At 44.8% G+C, this 12,552-nt stretch overlaps 1 protein-coding gene across 1 annotated transcript; it reads right to left on the bottom strand.

Annotated features, from left to right (window-relative positions):
* Positions 1-1,627: 1,627 nt before the first annotated feature.
* On the bottom strand, positions 1,628-6,137 carry rorc (RAR-related orphan receptor C; the record flags this gene model as incomplete). The annotated part of the gene is made up of 10 exons (XM_067237628.1): positions 1,628-2,588; positions 2,765-2,874; positions 3,568-3,678; positions 3,806-3,913; positions 4,053-4,185; positions 4,600-4,721; positions 4,812-4,937; positions 5,085-5,327; positions 5,515-5,656; positions 6,048-6,137. Coding segments are annotated over 10 exons (1,350 nt in total), but the record flags the coding sequence as incomplete, so codon positions are not given.
* Positions 6,138-12,552: the final 6,415 nt, after the last annotated feature.

The raw sequence follows: 12,552 nt of genomic DNA, 5'->3' as shown, positions 1-12,552 counted from the left end.
ACGGACAAGAAATTGGATTGGTTGTGTGTTTGTGTGGATTTAGGCAAACTCATTCGGTTTTATACATGTGTTGTGATCTGAGAGATGAGGCGGAGATAGAGGAGAAAAGGAGGGTGGGAAAGGTTTTCCACGTGAGTCATAGATTCCTTTCAAATCTGGGGCAAAATGATTACATGGCAAAACGTTCTCTGTGATGCCATATCATTATTTTAGATGAATACTTGACACGTTTAGGCACGATTATTTAGTTTAAAAAGATGCAGTCTGTTATGCGCCGTCTATGCGGGCTACATTGGGAACGTAGCGTGTAATATCACGTGCGCTGTCTGGGAGGGTGCGTTGTTCAGGTCTCAGGGTCAAACAGGCTATTTGATAGTAAAACCACAGCCTTCTGTGACTTGCCCCTTCAGTCTCGCTCCGCAGTCGTGACAGAATCCCTTCTCCTCCCCACTGGCCAGACAGAATCAGTTTCAAACATTCGACCTTATATCTGCGACAGTGTGAATAAATGGTCGTTGTAGATCTAAAGGGCCATATCGCTCGAACTTTATCTAAAGTTTTCTAAATACTGCTTCTATAGTATTCTTGTTTATTATGAGGAGCCGTTAAGGAAATAATTCATACTTTCCTTACACAAACAGATATGACACACATACACATTCACATATGAAACGTTCTTGCTCTAATGACTTCTTGCTTAAAACACACTGCTTTTTGCACTGCATTACAAAATTGTATCTTGTACATTTGTATTTTTTGTATTTTTTGTATTTTTGTATTTTTGTATTTTTATATTGTAATTTACTGTAATTTAATTTAATTTAATTTAATTGTATATTTAATTATATTCAAATCCCACTTAGTACTGCTAGTTTATGTACCCTAAGTATAGATAGTCCACATATTTAAATTTTAGGTATATGTTTATTGTATGCACCTTCCTGCCAAAGCAAATTCCTTGTCTGTGCAAACTTTCATGGCGAATAAATCCCATTCTGATTCTGATTCTGATTCACACACATTCATAATACTAAAAACTCACCTCCACATACCGGTATGTGAAAGGCTCGCATCAGCACATGTGAAACGCATCAATGATGCAAACATTTTTTTCAAAAATATTGTTTCAACCTTTCCCCCAAAAAAATCAACCTTTTTTTTTCTCGAAATTATTTTTTCAACTTTTCGAAACTTGTTTTTCGAAACCTTTATTAGAAAATATATCCTATAGCACTGTGAATAGCTTTCCTCAGAGCAACATCCCCTTCAGATCCAAACGGAGCACTGTGAATAGCTTTCCTCAGAGCAACATCCCCTTCAGATCCATCAAAACAGAAAGTCCAGCTGGCTCAGAGAGAGCTTGTAATGACAGAGACAGTTACACATAACACACAAGCACACATTCGGCCCGCTGCAGGAATGTGTGCATTTATCATGGACATGTCAGCTGAATAAGGTAGTGCTGTGAGGACTCTACAAGCTGCAACTTGAACTAGTAACAGTATCCTCAGAGCTCCTTGGTCATGTGATCCCCTCTCCTTGTTGGGTTGTTTTGTACAGTTAGTCACTCATGTCCTTGGTGATATGTGTTTTCTACTGCATACAAAAATACAATCTTTTTCAGATTTGTTGTATCAGCAGTTTATTTTAAGCAATCTTTTCAAGAATCAACACATTAGACTTATACCACAGACAAACCAGAAATATAGAACTGCAACAAGCAGAGTTTCAACAACAAACAAATCCCTTGTTAATACTGATGAGACCTTCACACAACCTTATCAAACCTTCAGTCATAAACACCTTTAGTCATAAACCACAAGAAAGACAAGCCAACAGATTAAAGGGAATCTTGAGAAAAATAAACAGCTCCCAGTCCTGTCCTCCTGCTCAGTACAAACAGGCATTTAGAGAACAATACCTTTCAGAAACAGATGAGACTGAGTTTAGATTCCCCTGGTGCCTTGGAACCACAGAGATCTGAACCCTCTTCATTCGACCAGCTCTGAACTAGAGAACACTGCAGTGGAACCTGAGATCAATTACAACTCACTTCTCTTCTCATAAATCAAGAATCAAACGTGAGCTCAAACATCAGCACTCCCCAAAACAAAATCACATCCAATCTGATTAAATTCTTTTAAACTATAAAAGTAATGAAATACCTGTATTTTCGAGTAGGATTATCTATAAAATAACATCTGCATGAAAGCAAGAACTAGATCTTTACACTAGATCTGTTTCAGAATTACAAAAATATACTTATTTAGCAAGTAAAGCTGAGTAAAGACTTAATTACAACATTTGTCATCAACACTGTGAGAGTACATTTTGTGTGGGTGTAGAATGTGTGTGTGTGTGTTCCAGTGTACGTCTGTGTGTGTGCGCTTGTAAGTAGGTAGCATGCTAGCACATGCAACAGATCAGTGGGTCGTTACAGGGAGGATGTCTGCGTCAGAGGCAAACAGCTCCCTGTAGAGAGGAGGGAAGAGAGAGTGCACCGTGAGCGGGTAGCACTGGCTGAACCAGTGCAACTTCTCCACATGTAGACTGCACAGGGCTCGCAGACGCTCCACCTTCTGGTTCAACTGAGGAACACGCAACAACAGAGACTTTCAGTTCAGAACGTGACCTAAAGGATGTGCATTTACTTATATATATATGTATATCTAAGTGTGTGTGAGTGTGTGTGTGTGTGTGTGAGAGTGTGAGAGAGTGAGTGTGTGTGTGAGGGTTAGTGCCAGCCTGTGTAGCTGTATGTTACCTTAGGCAGCAGGCTGCCCTGGTTGTCTCGGTGTAGGATGTGGTGGAGGCCCACCTCCACGTCTCTCCGCACCCTCTCCACCCTGTGCCTGTCCTCCAGGCAGGGACGCTCTACAGAGACACCAGGTTCAGGACACACATCACATGGGGCGGTAATGTGTGTGTGTGTGTGTGTGGTGTTAGAGAGAGAGTAAGACTGTGAGAGAAATAGAAAGAATGAGAGAGAGCGTTAGAAGGAGAGACAGAGAAGGGGAGAGGAGAGACAGAGAAGGGGAGAGGAGAGAGAGAGAGAAAGGGAGAGGAGAGAGAGAGAAGGGGAGAGGAGAGGAGACAGAGAAGGGGAGAGGAGACAGAGAAGGGGAGAGGAGAGAGAGAAGGGGAGAGGAGAGACAGAGAAGGGGAGGGGAGAGAGAGAAGGGGAGAGGAGACAGAGAAGGGGAGAGGAGAGAGAGAAGGGGAGAGGAGAGACAGAGAAGGGGAGGGGAGAGAGAGAAGGGGAGAGGAGAGACAGAGAAGGGGAGGGGAGAGAAAGAAGGGGAGAGGAGACAGAGAAGGGGAGAGGAGAGAGAGAAGGGGAGAGGAGAGAGAGAGAAGGGGAGAGGAGAGAGAGAGAGAAGGGGAGAGGAGAGATAGAGAAGGGGAGAGGAGAGAGAGAAGGGGAGAGGAGAGAGAGAGAAGGGGAGAGGAGAGAGAGAAGGGGAGAGGAGAGACAGAGAAGGGGAGGGGAGAGAGAGAGAGAAGGGGAGAGGAGACAGAGAAGGGGAGAGGAGAGAGAGACAGACAGACAGAGACTAACTCTCATACCTGGGTTGATGAGCACCAATGCACTGAAGAGAGCGATCTGGTTCTCTGTGAGCCTCAGAGCACATGTGCTGTGAGCGAAGTCAAACACAGCCTTGATCAGATCCCCGCAGGCTGTCCGGGGACAAACGACTTACCGTTAACGTACAGCCAAGAGTCAAAGGCTAAAATCAAAACCGTTTCATTTGTAATTGTATTTACTTATTGGGTTGTAGTGGTGTGACATAGTGCAATATCTCACCAAGAGACTTGAAGAGTTCACTCCCTGCAAATTTCCTGTCAAAAAAGACGGTGCTGTTCTCTGTGTTGAACAGACGGCTCATCCTGACTAACACCACCTCCATTGAACCTGAGAGAGGAGAGGAGGAGGGAGAAAGTCTGTTTTACACCACCACCACGTGGGTTCATTTCTGACTGGGATGAAAGTTCATCCGATTTTTCTCAACTCTGCTCTGATTGGTTGTTTTCTGACTGACAACACGGCTCACCGTTCTTTAGAAGGGTGATCTGGTCATTCTGCCCCAGCGTCTGGAACCCGGGGATCCGCTTGGCAAACTCCACCACGTACTGAACAGCATCAGTTAGCCGGATAGCACAATGCTGCCACATTTCATCCATTGACTGGCGAGAGGAGAGGAGGAGAGGAAAGGAGGAGAGGAAGGGAGGAGAGGAAGGGAGGAGAGGAAGGAAGGAGAGGAAAGGAGGAGAGGAAGGGAGGAGAGGAAGGGAGGAGAGGAAGGGAGGAGAGGAAAGGAAGAGAGGAAGGGAGGAGAGGAAGGGAGGAGAGGAAGGGAGGAAAGGAAGGGAGGAAAGGAGGAGAGGAAGGGAGGAGAGGAAGGGAGGTTAGGTTTATCATACTACTGCTGTAACTCATTATGAGAGAGAGAGGGAGAGAGAGAGAGAGGGAGAGAGAGAGAGAGAGAGAGAGGGAGAGAGAGAGAGAGAGAAAGAAAGAGAGAGAGAGAGGAAGGGAGAGAGAGAGAGAGAGAGAGAGAGAGAGAGAGAGAGAGAGGGAGAGAGAGAGGGAGTTCCTACCTTGCTCTGGTAGGCATGGATCTCCTCTCTGCTGAACACCTTCCATCTCAGCCCCTGCACCTCCTCCACCCTGTACTGGCTGGTCTCTCGATGGGAGCGGACGATGCTTCCACACAGCTCCTCTGAAACGCAGAGGGCACCCAGTCATACACACACACACCCTGGATACCCTGAGGCTAGTACCACTGTACTGTACAGACTGTAACACTCACCTATTTGTTGCAGAGAAGTAGGATAGGAGACAAAAGGATCGTCACGTAGATCAAAGTTTCGAATCCCCATCTCCAGTCTGGGCATGAGTCCTGACTGATCAGGTGAGGCCTGCCTGGAGTTAAACCCTGAGACAAAAGGACCCACAGGGTGAGAGAATAGAACACACCTCGTCCCTCACCTTTCCTGTTGGAATACCCCCTGCTGCCCCTACCCTCTGACCTCTGACCGGACACAGGAGCCCCGGGAGGCCGGGCCCACAGCCTGGGACTCACCTGAGGAGCACACCAGGTACGGGTGCACTTCAGTAGGGAAGGGTAGCACTTCTCCCTCCCCAGGGCTATGGTAGGCCAGGGCCATGGGCGGGTGTAGTGGAGAAGACTGGTCCCTGTGGGCCTTGCTGGGGTAGGCCAGGGAAGCCTGGGCCTCCCCTTGGAGACGCTGCAGCTGTTTGTGTCGCTCCACCTCAGCGTTCAGAGAGTCTCGCTGCCGTTTGGACATGCGGCCGAACTTCACGGCTGAGGGACAGACAAGCAGTTCAGGTGGATTAGACCGTCTGAAACCTTGTGGTCGTTTTGATATTTAATTACGTATTTTTCTCTTTTTATGGGTTTTCTTCTGTTTTTTTTGTGTGCATTGTTTGTGTATGTGTGTGTGTTTGTGTGTGTGTACGTGTGTGTGTGTGTGTACGTGTGTGTGTCTCACCGTCCCGGCTCATGCCCTGTGCCAGACATTTCTGCAGGCGGCAGTGCTGGCAGCGGTTCCGGCTGGCACGGTCGATGGGACAGTTACTCTGTCTGGAGCACGAGTAGGATACTGTGGGAAGCTGGCTCCGCCGGAAGAACCCCTAGGAGGAGGCCAGGGGTCAAGGGGCAGGGGTCAAGGGGCAGGGGTCAAGGGGCAGGGGTCAAGGGGCAGGGGTCAAGGGGCAGGGGTCAAGGGGCAGGGGTCAAGGGTTAAGGAAGAGTTGACGTGTCGTAACATTGACATCTAATCGTCTGAAATGTTTCTCCTTGTTTCAGTGTATGAATGTGTGTGTGTGTGTTTGTGTGTATATGTGTGTGTATGAATGTGTGTGTGTGTGTTTGTGTGTATATGTGTGTGTATGAATGTGTGTGTGTGTGTTTGTGTGTATATGTGTGTGTATGAATGTGTGTGTGTGTGTGTGTTTGTGTGTATATGTGTGTGTATGAATGTGTGTGTGTATGAATGTGTGTGTGTCATCACTGTCTCCTCACCTTGCAGCCTTCACATGTGATGACTCCATAGTGAACTCCTGAAGACTTATCTCCACAGATCTTACACGGGATCACTTCAATGTCAGCTACAAACACACACAGTCATGTTTAAGGACTAGCCATCACACAGCTATCCATTCCAATCAACTGATTTGGTGTTTAATCACATTTTGAAAACAGGTAACAACTTTGACCAACAGGTGGCTGTGCTGAGCAAATACTGTCAAAGAGCAGGTAAAATTATTTTGATAAAAAGAGTGTGTGTGTGTGTTGTGGGTATGTGTGTGTGTGTGTGTGTGTGTATATATGACAGTAAATCTAACTTGTTGACTTCATGGAAATGTACTGTGTGATCTGAGGTTTGGTTGTCCCCTCATAAAATCCCACCACACATACGTACATGCTGTACCACAAACTGGGACATTCTGCATGATTTACACATTGAAATACTGACTTGCTCTGCAATTTACGGCCGCAAATGTAGATGAAGGAAGATGAGAGAAGAAACTATCAACAGGAATCCAATCAACCAACAAACAACCACCACACGAGCAGTTCCATAAGACATGTGTCTGTTATTGTTTTACTAAAAGCTCCATATCTAAGGTCCCTTCACACTGCACAGGAGTAGTGATCAGTAGATTCCTACATGGCCAGGTAGGAAATTAAAATGTTTCATAAGCCATCAGACCATGTGAACTAAGAGGATGAAGAGGTATTTTCCTCTCATAAAGATATGCTAATGACATTAATAACAGTTAGGCATATAACATCAAATAAAATAGATGAGACAAAACAGAGAATGGGGAATATTTGAGAGTGGAGAGAGGCGGAGGATGTGAAGGTGTCAACCTCAGACTCTTTTAAAGTGGTTTACTGGCTTCTCTCTCAGTCTGACTATCCCTCTTTCATGTTCCTTTTCTCTGTCTCCATCCCTCTCTCAATCTCGCTCACAAAGGACACAGTTGCCAGTAATACACTCTTTCATTCTTCACTGCCAGGAATGCCCATCCTCCTCTCACCTCCTCCCCTATACCCCCCTTTCTTCACCCCCCCCCCCCCCCATCATCATCCCTAATCCTCCTTTCCTTGGACAGCAGTTCATCTTAACCTTTGCCCTCCTCTAAGGTTTCATGCCATCTCCTATCATCTGCTGTCATGGTTTTCTTCTTCCGTCATCAATGTGAGGCGGTCATCATTTTTATTCAGAATGCCATGGGTACGGCCTTTTGTACGTGTCACTGTGTCAAGTGTGAATGCTGCACGCATGTGTGTGTGTGTGTCAGTGTGTCAGTGTGTGTGTGTGTGTGTGTCAGTGTGTCAGTGTGTGTGTGTGTGTGTGTCAGTGTGTCAGTGTGTGCCCTCATTTGGGTGCCACAGGAATCTCCCAAGACAACTGAATGGTTGAAGGAACAACACCTGAAAAGTGTCAGTCAACGACAACACACCATCTCCACGACAACACACCATCTCCACGTGTCCACTGCACTACCATTAACATGACAGACAGCATGTTGAGTGAATGCTGCAAAATTTGTTCGTTGATTCCACACAACGTTCTCTAAGTATCACGGTCTGTGTATGACGGTATATTTATACCAACATGCTGTACAGCAAACAAGTGATTAGGATGCTAATGTGCTGTCAGTGATTGGGATGTGAACGTGCTGTCAGTGATTGGGATGTGAACGTGCTGTCATCCAGCAGATAAAGGTGCAGAGGTGACATCGGTGAACAGAGAGGAAGATAAAATGTCAGTGGTCTCAGTTTTTTGCTGTTTCAGTTCTGATTCTCAACTTCAAACAACAGGAAACCAATGTGACCTACAACCTTTCACTGTTCATACAAACACACACACACACATATTTAAAAACTGACAATCCTACATCTGCCCATACATGAAGCTGTATCTGTATTTAATAAACAAACAAATAATAAACAAAACACACTCTTATAAATGACATATCATATTATAGTTAGTGAACCACTTGAAAGCTCAAAAGAATGCCGGCAAAAACATGATTTTTTAAGTAAGGTATTATCTTACATTTACATTTAGCAGACGCTCTTATCCAGAGCGACTTACAGTAAGTACAGGGACATTCCCCCGAGGCAAGTAGGGTGAAGTGCCTTGCCCAAGGACACAACGTCAGTTGGCATGACCGGGAATCGAACTGGCAACCTTCGGATTACTAGTCCGACTCCCTCACCGCTCAGCCACCTGACTCCCGATCTTAGCATGTCAAATGAAGCTCAACGCAAGTTCAGTCAGTCAGACCGATCCCTGCACAATAATGTTTCACTACTTACTCCACCCGCTATGAACGCTCTCTACTTTCCCACCTTCCTATGTCGGGCTGTCATCTGGGTTTCAGTGTCGATTAGCGCTCTCGTCTATCAATTAACACTGTCAAATCTTCCTCGTATCTGTCAGCCTATCACAATGATGCCGTGCCTTTAAATACATTTCTCTCCCTGTTTAGTTTGTCCATGCTATCAAGTGCACGACTCTCCACCTCCTCGTCACCACCTGGTGTCTCTGTTCCTCGACTCCTCTGGTTGGGTCGGAGGCTGGGTCGGAGGCTGGGTCGGAGGCTGGGTCGGAGGCTGGGTCGGAGGCTGCCGCCACCGCCACCAGTGTCTGCCCTCTGTGGGGGTGCTTTGATCAATAATTCCCCATGGGGTCTCCCACTTCCCCATGGGGTCTCCCACTTCCCCATGGGGTCTCCAAACACTTGTAGTAAATTTATCATTTCTGTAAATAAACATCACTTACTCATCCCAGGTCTCAACTGATTGAAATAACCGTAGTGACAGGATTAATTAACAACAGGTCATCAAGTCGCTTTCTCTCTCTATCTAGTTCACCTCATCTCTCTCAGTGTGAGAAGCCACATCGCTGATATCAGACTATTTCTTTCTGTTTCCTTTCATTATCTCTGCCCACAAAACTACTATAAGATTTACAGTGTGCTATCTACAGTACACTGTGCACTTGCCTTACCTTTTATCTTCACTATAAAGACTAAAGTATTGGGACACCTAAACATTACACCTGCAGGAGCTGCTGATTACGCTCCTGTGCACAAAACCAGGTCCATACACAAACATTTGGTTGAGTTTGACTGGCCTACACAGACCCCTGACCTAAACACCATCAAACAAATTAGGAATCAGTTCTAACACCATCTGCAAGCCATCTGTTATCACCCAACCGCAGTGCACAAACTCCCTAATACGCTTGTGGCTAAATGGGCTTAAATTAACACAGACTCCAAACTCTCGTTGACAGCCTTCCCAGAAGCTTGATTTCTATGGTTCCCAAGTTCAAGACCAGTCAAATGCAATCTTCACCAATTAACATGTATTTCCTTTGACTAGCCTTAGCCTTAAAAAGGAGATCTTCCCCACTGGACCAGCAAGGCTGGAAGCAGCACTAACCAAGCAAAGACAAGTAACAAGGCAATACCCGTCAGAACAACACGGACAGGGTTTTATCCGGAAATCTAAGAAGACCTGAACATTGCAGTGTCACCTTGCTGCTTATGCAAAATGCAATATTCCACAAAAAAAATCCACATACAATCTTCTGTGATGTCTCATGCTCGTCTTTGTGAAGCTCTCAGAACCTCTGCAGAATACAGTCAAACATCCGATGGGACTTTCCACATGCACAGTGAGCAGAGGAAAAGGCCTGTCTCAAGCAGAGACATATATTTACATCTAGGCTACAGTGACAGATCTGTAAATAGATACTGTCTGAGTATGTCTGTGACAGGCATCACCAGCGCAGGACTACAAGGATCAGACCAACACTGTTAAGCCTGTCTGTCACTGCATCAGACACTGAGTCGGGATTTGTCTTATATCATCATATATGTATATACCGGTCTCTGTGTGCATGTATATATACAGAGAGAGAGAGACAGAGAGAGAGAGAGAGAGAGAGATAGAGAGAGAGAGAGAGAGAGAGAGAGAGAGAGAGAGGGAGGGAGGGAGAGAGAGAGAGAGAGAGAGAGACAGAGAGAGAGAGAGACAGAGAGAGAGAGAGAGAGAGAGAGAGAGAGAGGGAGAGAGAGAGATAGAGAGAGAGAGAGAGACAGAGAGAGAGAGAGAGAGAGAGAGAGAGAGAGAGAGAGAGAGAGAGAGAGAGGGAGGGAGGGAGAGAGAGAGAGAATGAAAGATGCAGAGATAACAAGAAAGAAGGCATTGAGAAGCAGACAAACATTACGCAATTAGTCTCCTCAAATATATAATCTCTTTTTCATTCCTCTCCTTTCTCCTTTTCTCCTCACCGAATGTCTCAGAACAACAGGTAGAATAAAACAGTAATTGATCAAGTGGACTTGCACTGTCTAATGAGCCATGAACGATTTTATAAAATCTCTTTCCTTAAACTGCCTTTGCCTCTCTAAGGCCTCCAAGGCCGCAGATTTCATACAGACTAGGCTGAATGATCTGCTTAACGACAGCTTTCATCAATGCTCAATAAAAAGGAGAGAAATTTCTCATCCCTTTTCCACTGAGGAGATTGTCTCTAACAAAGGTAGTTGATGCCATTATCCTCCCCTCGTCGCTGTCTCAAATCCTCGAGTCAGCATTCTGCACTTTGCACTGTAAACTGATAAAAAAACTCAACTCTCCTTCGCCGGAAACACAAAGAAAAACTTAACACATAGGCAAGCACACACACACACACACACACACGCACACTAAAAGGGAAAATAGGGTTGCAAAAACATAGAACAATTAAATATTTTACAGTGTTAATAAGACTCAAAGATCGAAATTGCTGCTCAAAGTTGTTTACGGTGAAAAAAATTGTTTTACGATCAAACAATAACCTTTGTTACTCAGGCTACTCTGTAACAAGGTAACTGTTATTTTACAGATATATTTAAAGCAACTTTGGTGTTTAATAGAATATTTGGAAAAGTATCGCAAGACAAACATGCCAATATTTTTCACGTTTGGACCTACCTGCCATACTTTCTCTAAATATATAAAATAAGAATTATGTTTAAAAAGGTATTAAAACGTGTACATTTTGTCCAGAATAGAAACATTATTTGATCTAATGTAATTATAATTTATGGAAATGTATGTGTATGCAAATACACATTAAAACCTTTCTCAAAATAATATAATCGACACATTTTATATCAGAAATACACTTAATCTGCATCTAAAAGTCTCAACAAACTATTTAGAGAATATGCATGGATTTATAGAATTTTATTGAATGTATTTTATTAGTTATAAATAAACAGCATCATATTTTCCAATTCTCCTTATTCATATAAGATGAAAAACTAAGAACTTGGGGCCCATAAATATTGAATATCTGATTTGCAATTTTTGTTTCTGGTAAATTATTGTGATGTGGATGTCATATTGTTGATAATCAAACAATGTATCATAAACGTAAAACTTCAAAGCTAAAACAAGACAGCTACAACCCTGAAAACCTTCTGAAAGGCCAGACGTCTCTGTCGGTGACACACACTCAGCGGCATGTGAACATGATCTCAGTCCCACTGAATTACAAACTGAATAATCAAATGCTGCACCTTGTGTGGTTGTTTTCTTTGATGTGTCATATTCAGAGGTTAAAAAGGTCACTTCTAGTCTGGCTGTGAATTATTTGATGTAATAAAGGTGCTGGAAGTGAGTGAGTGTCACGTATGGGTCCCAAAAAGAAGAAGGAAAGTATTTTGAAATCAAAAGTAAGATCATCTTGATCTCCCCCCTCCTCCCCAGCAGTAAGATCATCTTGATCTCCCCCCCTCCTCCCCAGCAGTAAGATCATATTGATCTCCCCCCCTCCTCCCCAGCAGTAAGATCATCTTGATCTCCCCCCCTCCTCCCCAGCAGTAAGATCATCTTGATCTCCCCCCCTCCTCCCCAGCAGTAAGATCATCTTGATCTCCCCTCTCCTCCCCAGCAGTAAGATCATCTTGATCTCCCCTCTCTTCCCCAGCAGTAAGATCATCTTGATCTCCCCCCCTCGTCCCCAGCAGTAAGATCATCTTGATCTCCCCCCTCCTCCCCAGCAGTAAGATCATCTTGATCTCCCCCCCTCCTCCCAGCAGTAAGATCATCTTGATCTCCCCCTCTCCTCCCCAGCAGTAAGATCATCTTGATCTCCCCCCCTCCTCCCCAGCAGTGAGATCATCTTGATCTACCCCCTTCCTCCCCAGCAGTAAGATCATCTTGATCTACCCCCCTCCTCCCCAGCAGTAAGATCATCTTGATCTCCCCTCTCCTCCCCAGCAGTAAGATCATCTTGATCTCCCCCCCTCCTCCACAGATCATCTCCCCCCTCCTCCCCAGGTCACACAGACCCTTCAGAGAGTCGAAAAAAAATTGCTTTTAAAACCAGTCTCCATCCCAGACACAGGTAGCTGTTTTCCCACAGTCAGGAACGAATGAGAGAGAACAATGAACTGACCAGGTTTATCTAAAGCTACTGTGATTTAGGCATAGGTTCAGTTACAGAAACATA

This window comes from Osmerus mordax, chromosome 6 (assembly GCF_038355195.1).
Source record: "Osmerus mordax isolate fOsmMor3 chromosome 6, fOsmMor3.pri, whole genome shotgun sequence".
NCBI lineage: Eukaryota > Metazoa > Chordata > Actinopteri > Osmeriformes > Osmeridae > Osmerus > Osmerus mordax.
The sequence above is the reverse complement of the archived record's forward strand: the minus strand, read 5'-3'. Positions and strand labels throughout refer to the sequence as shown.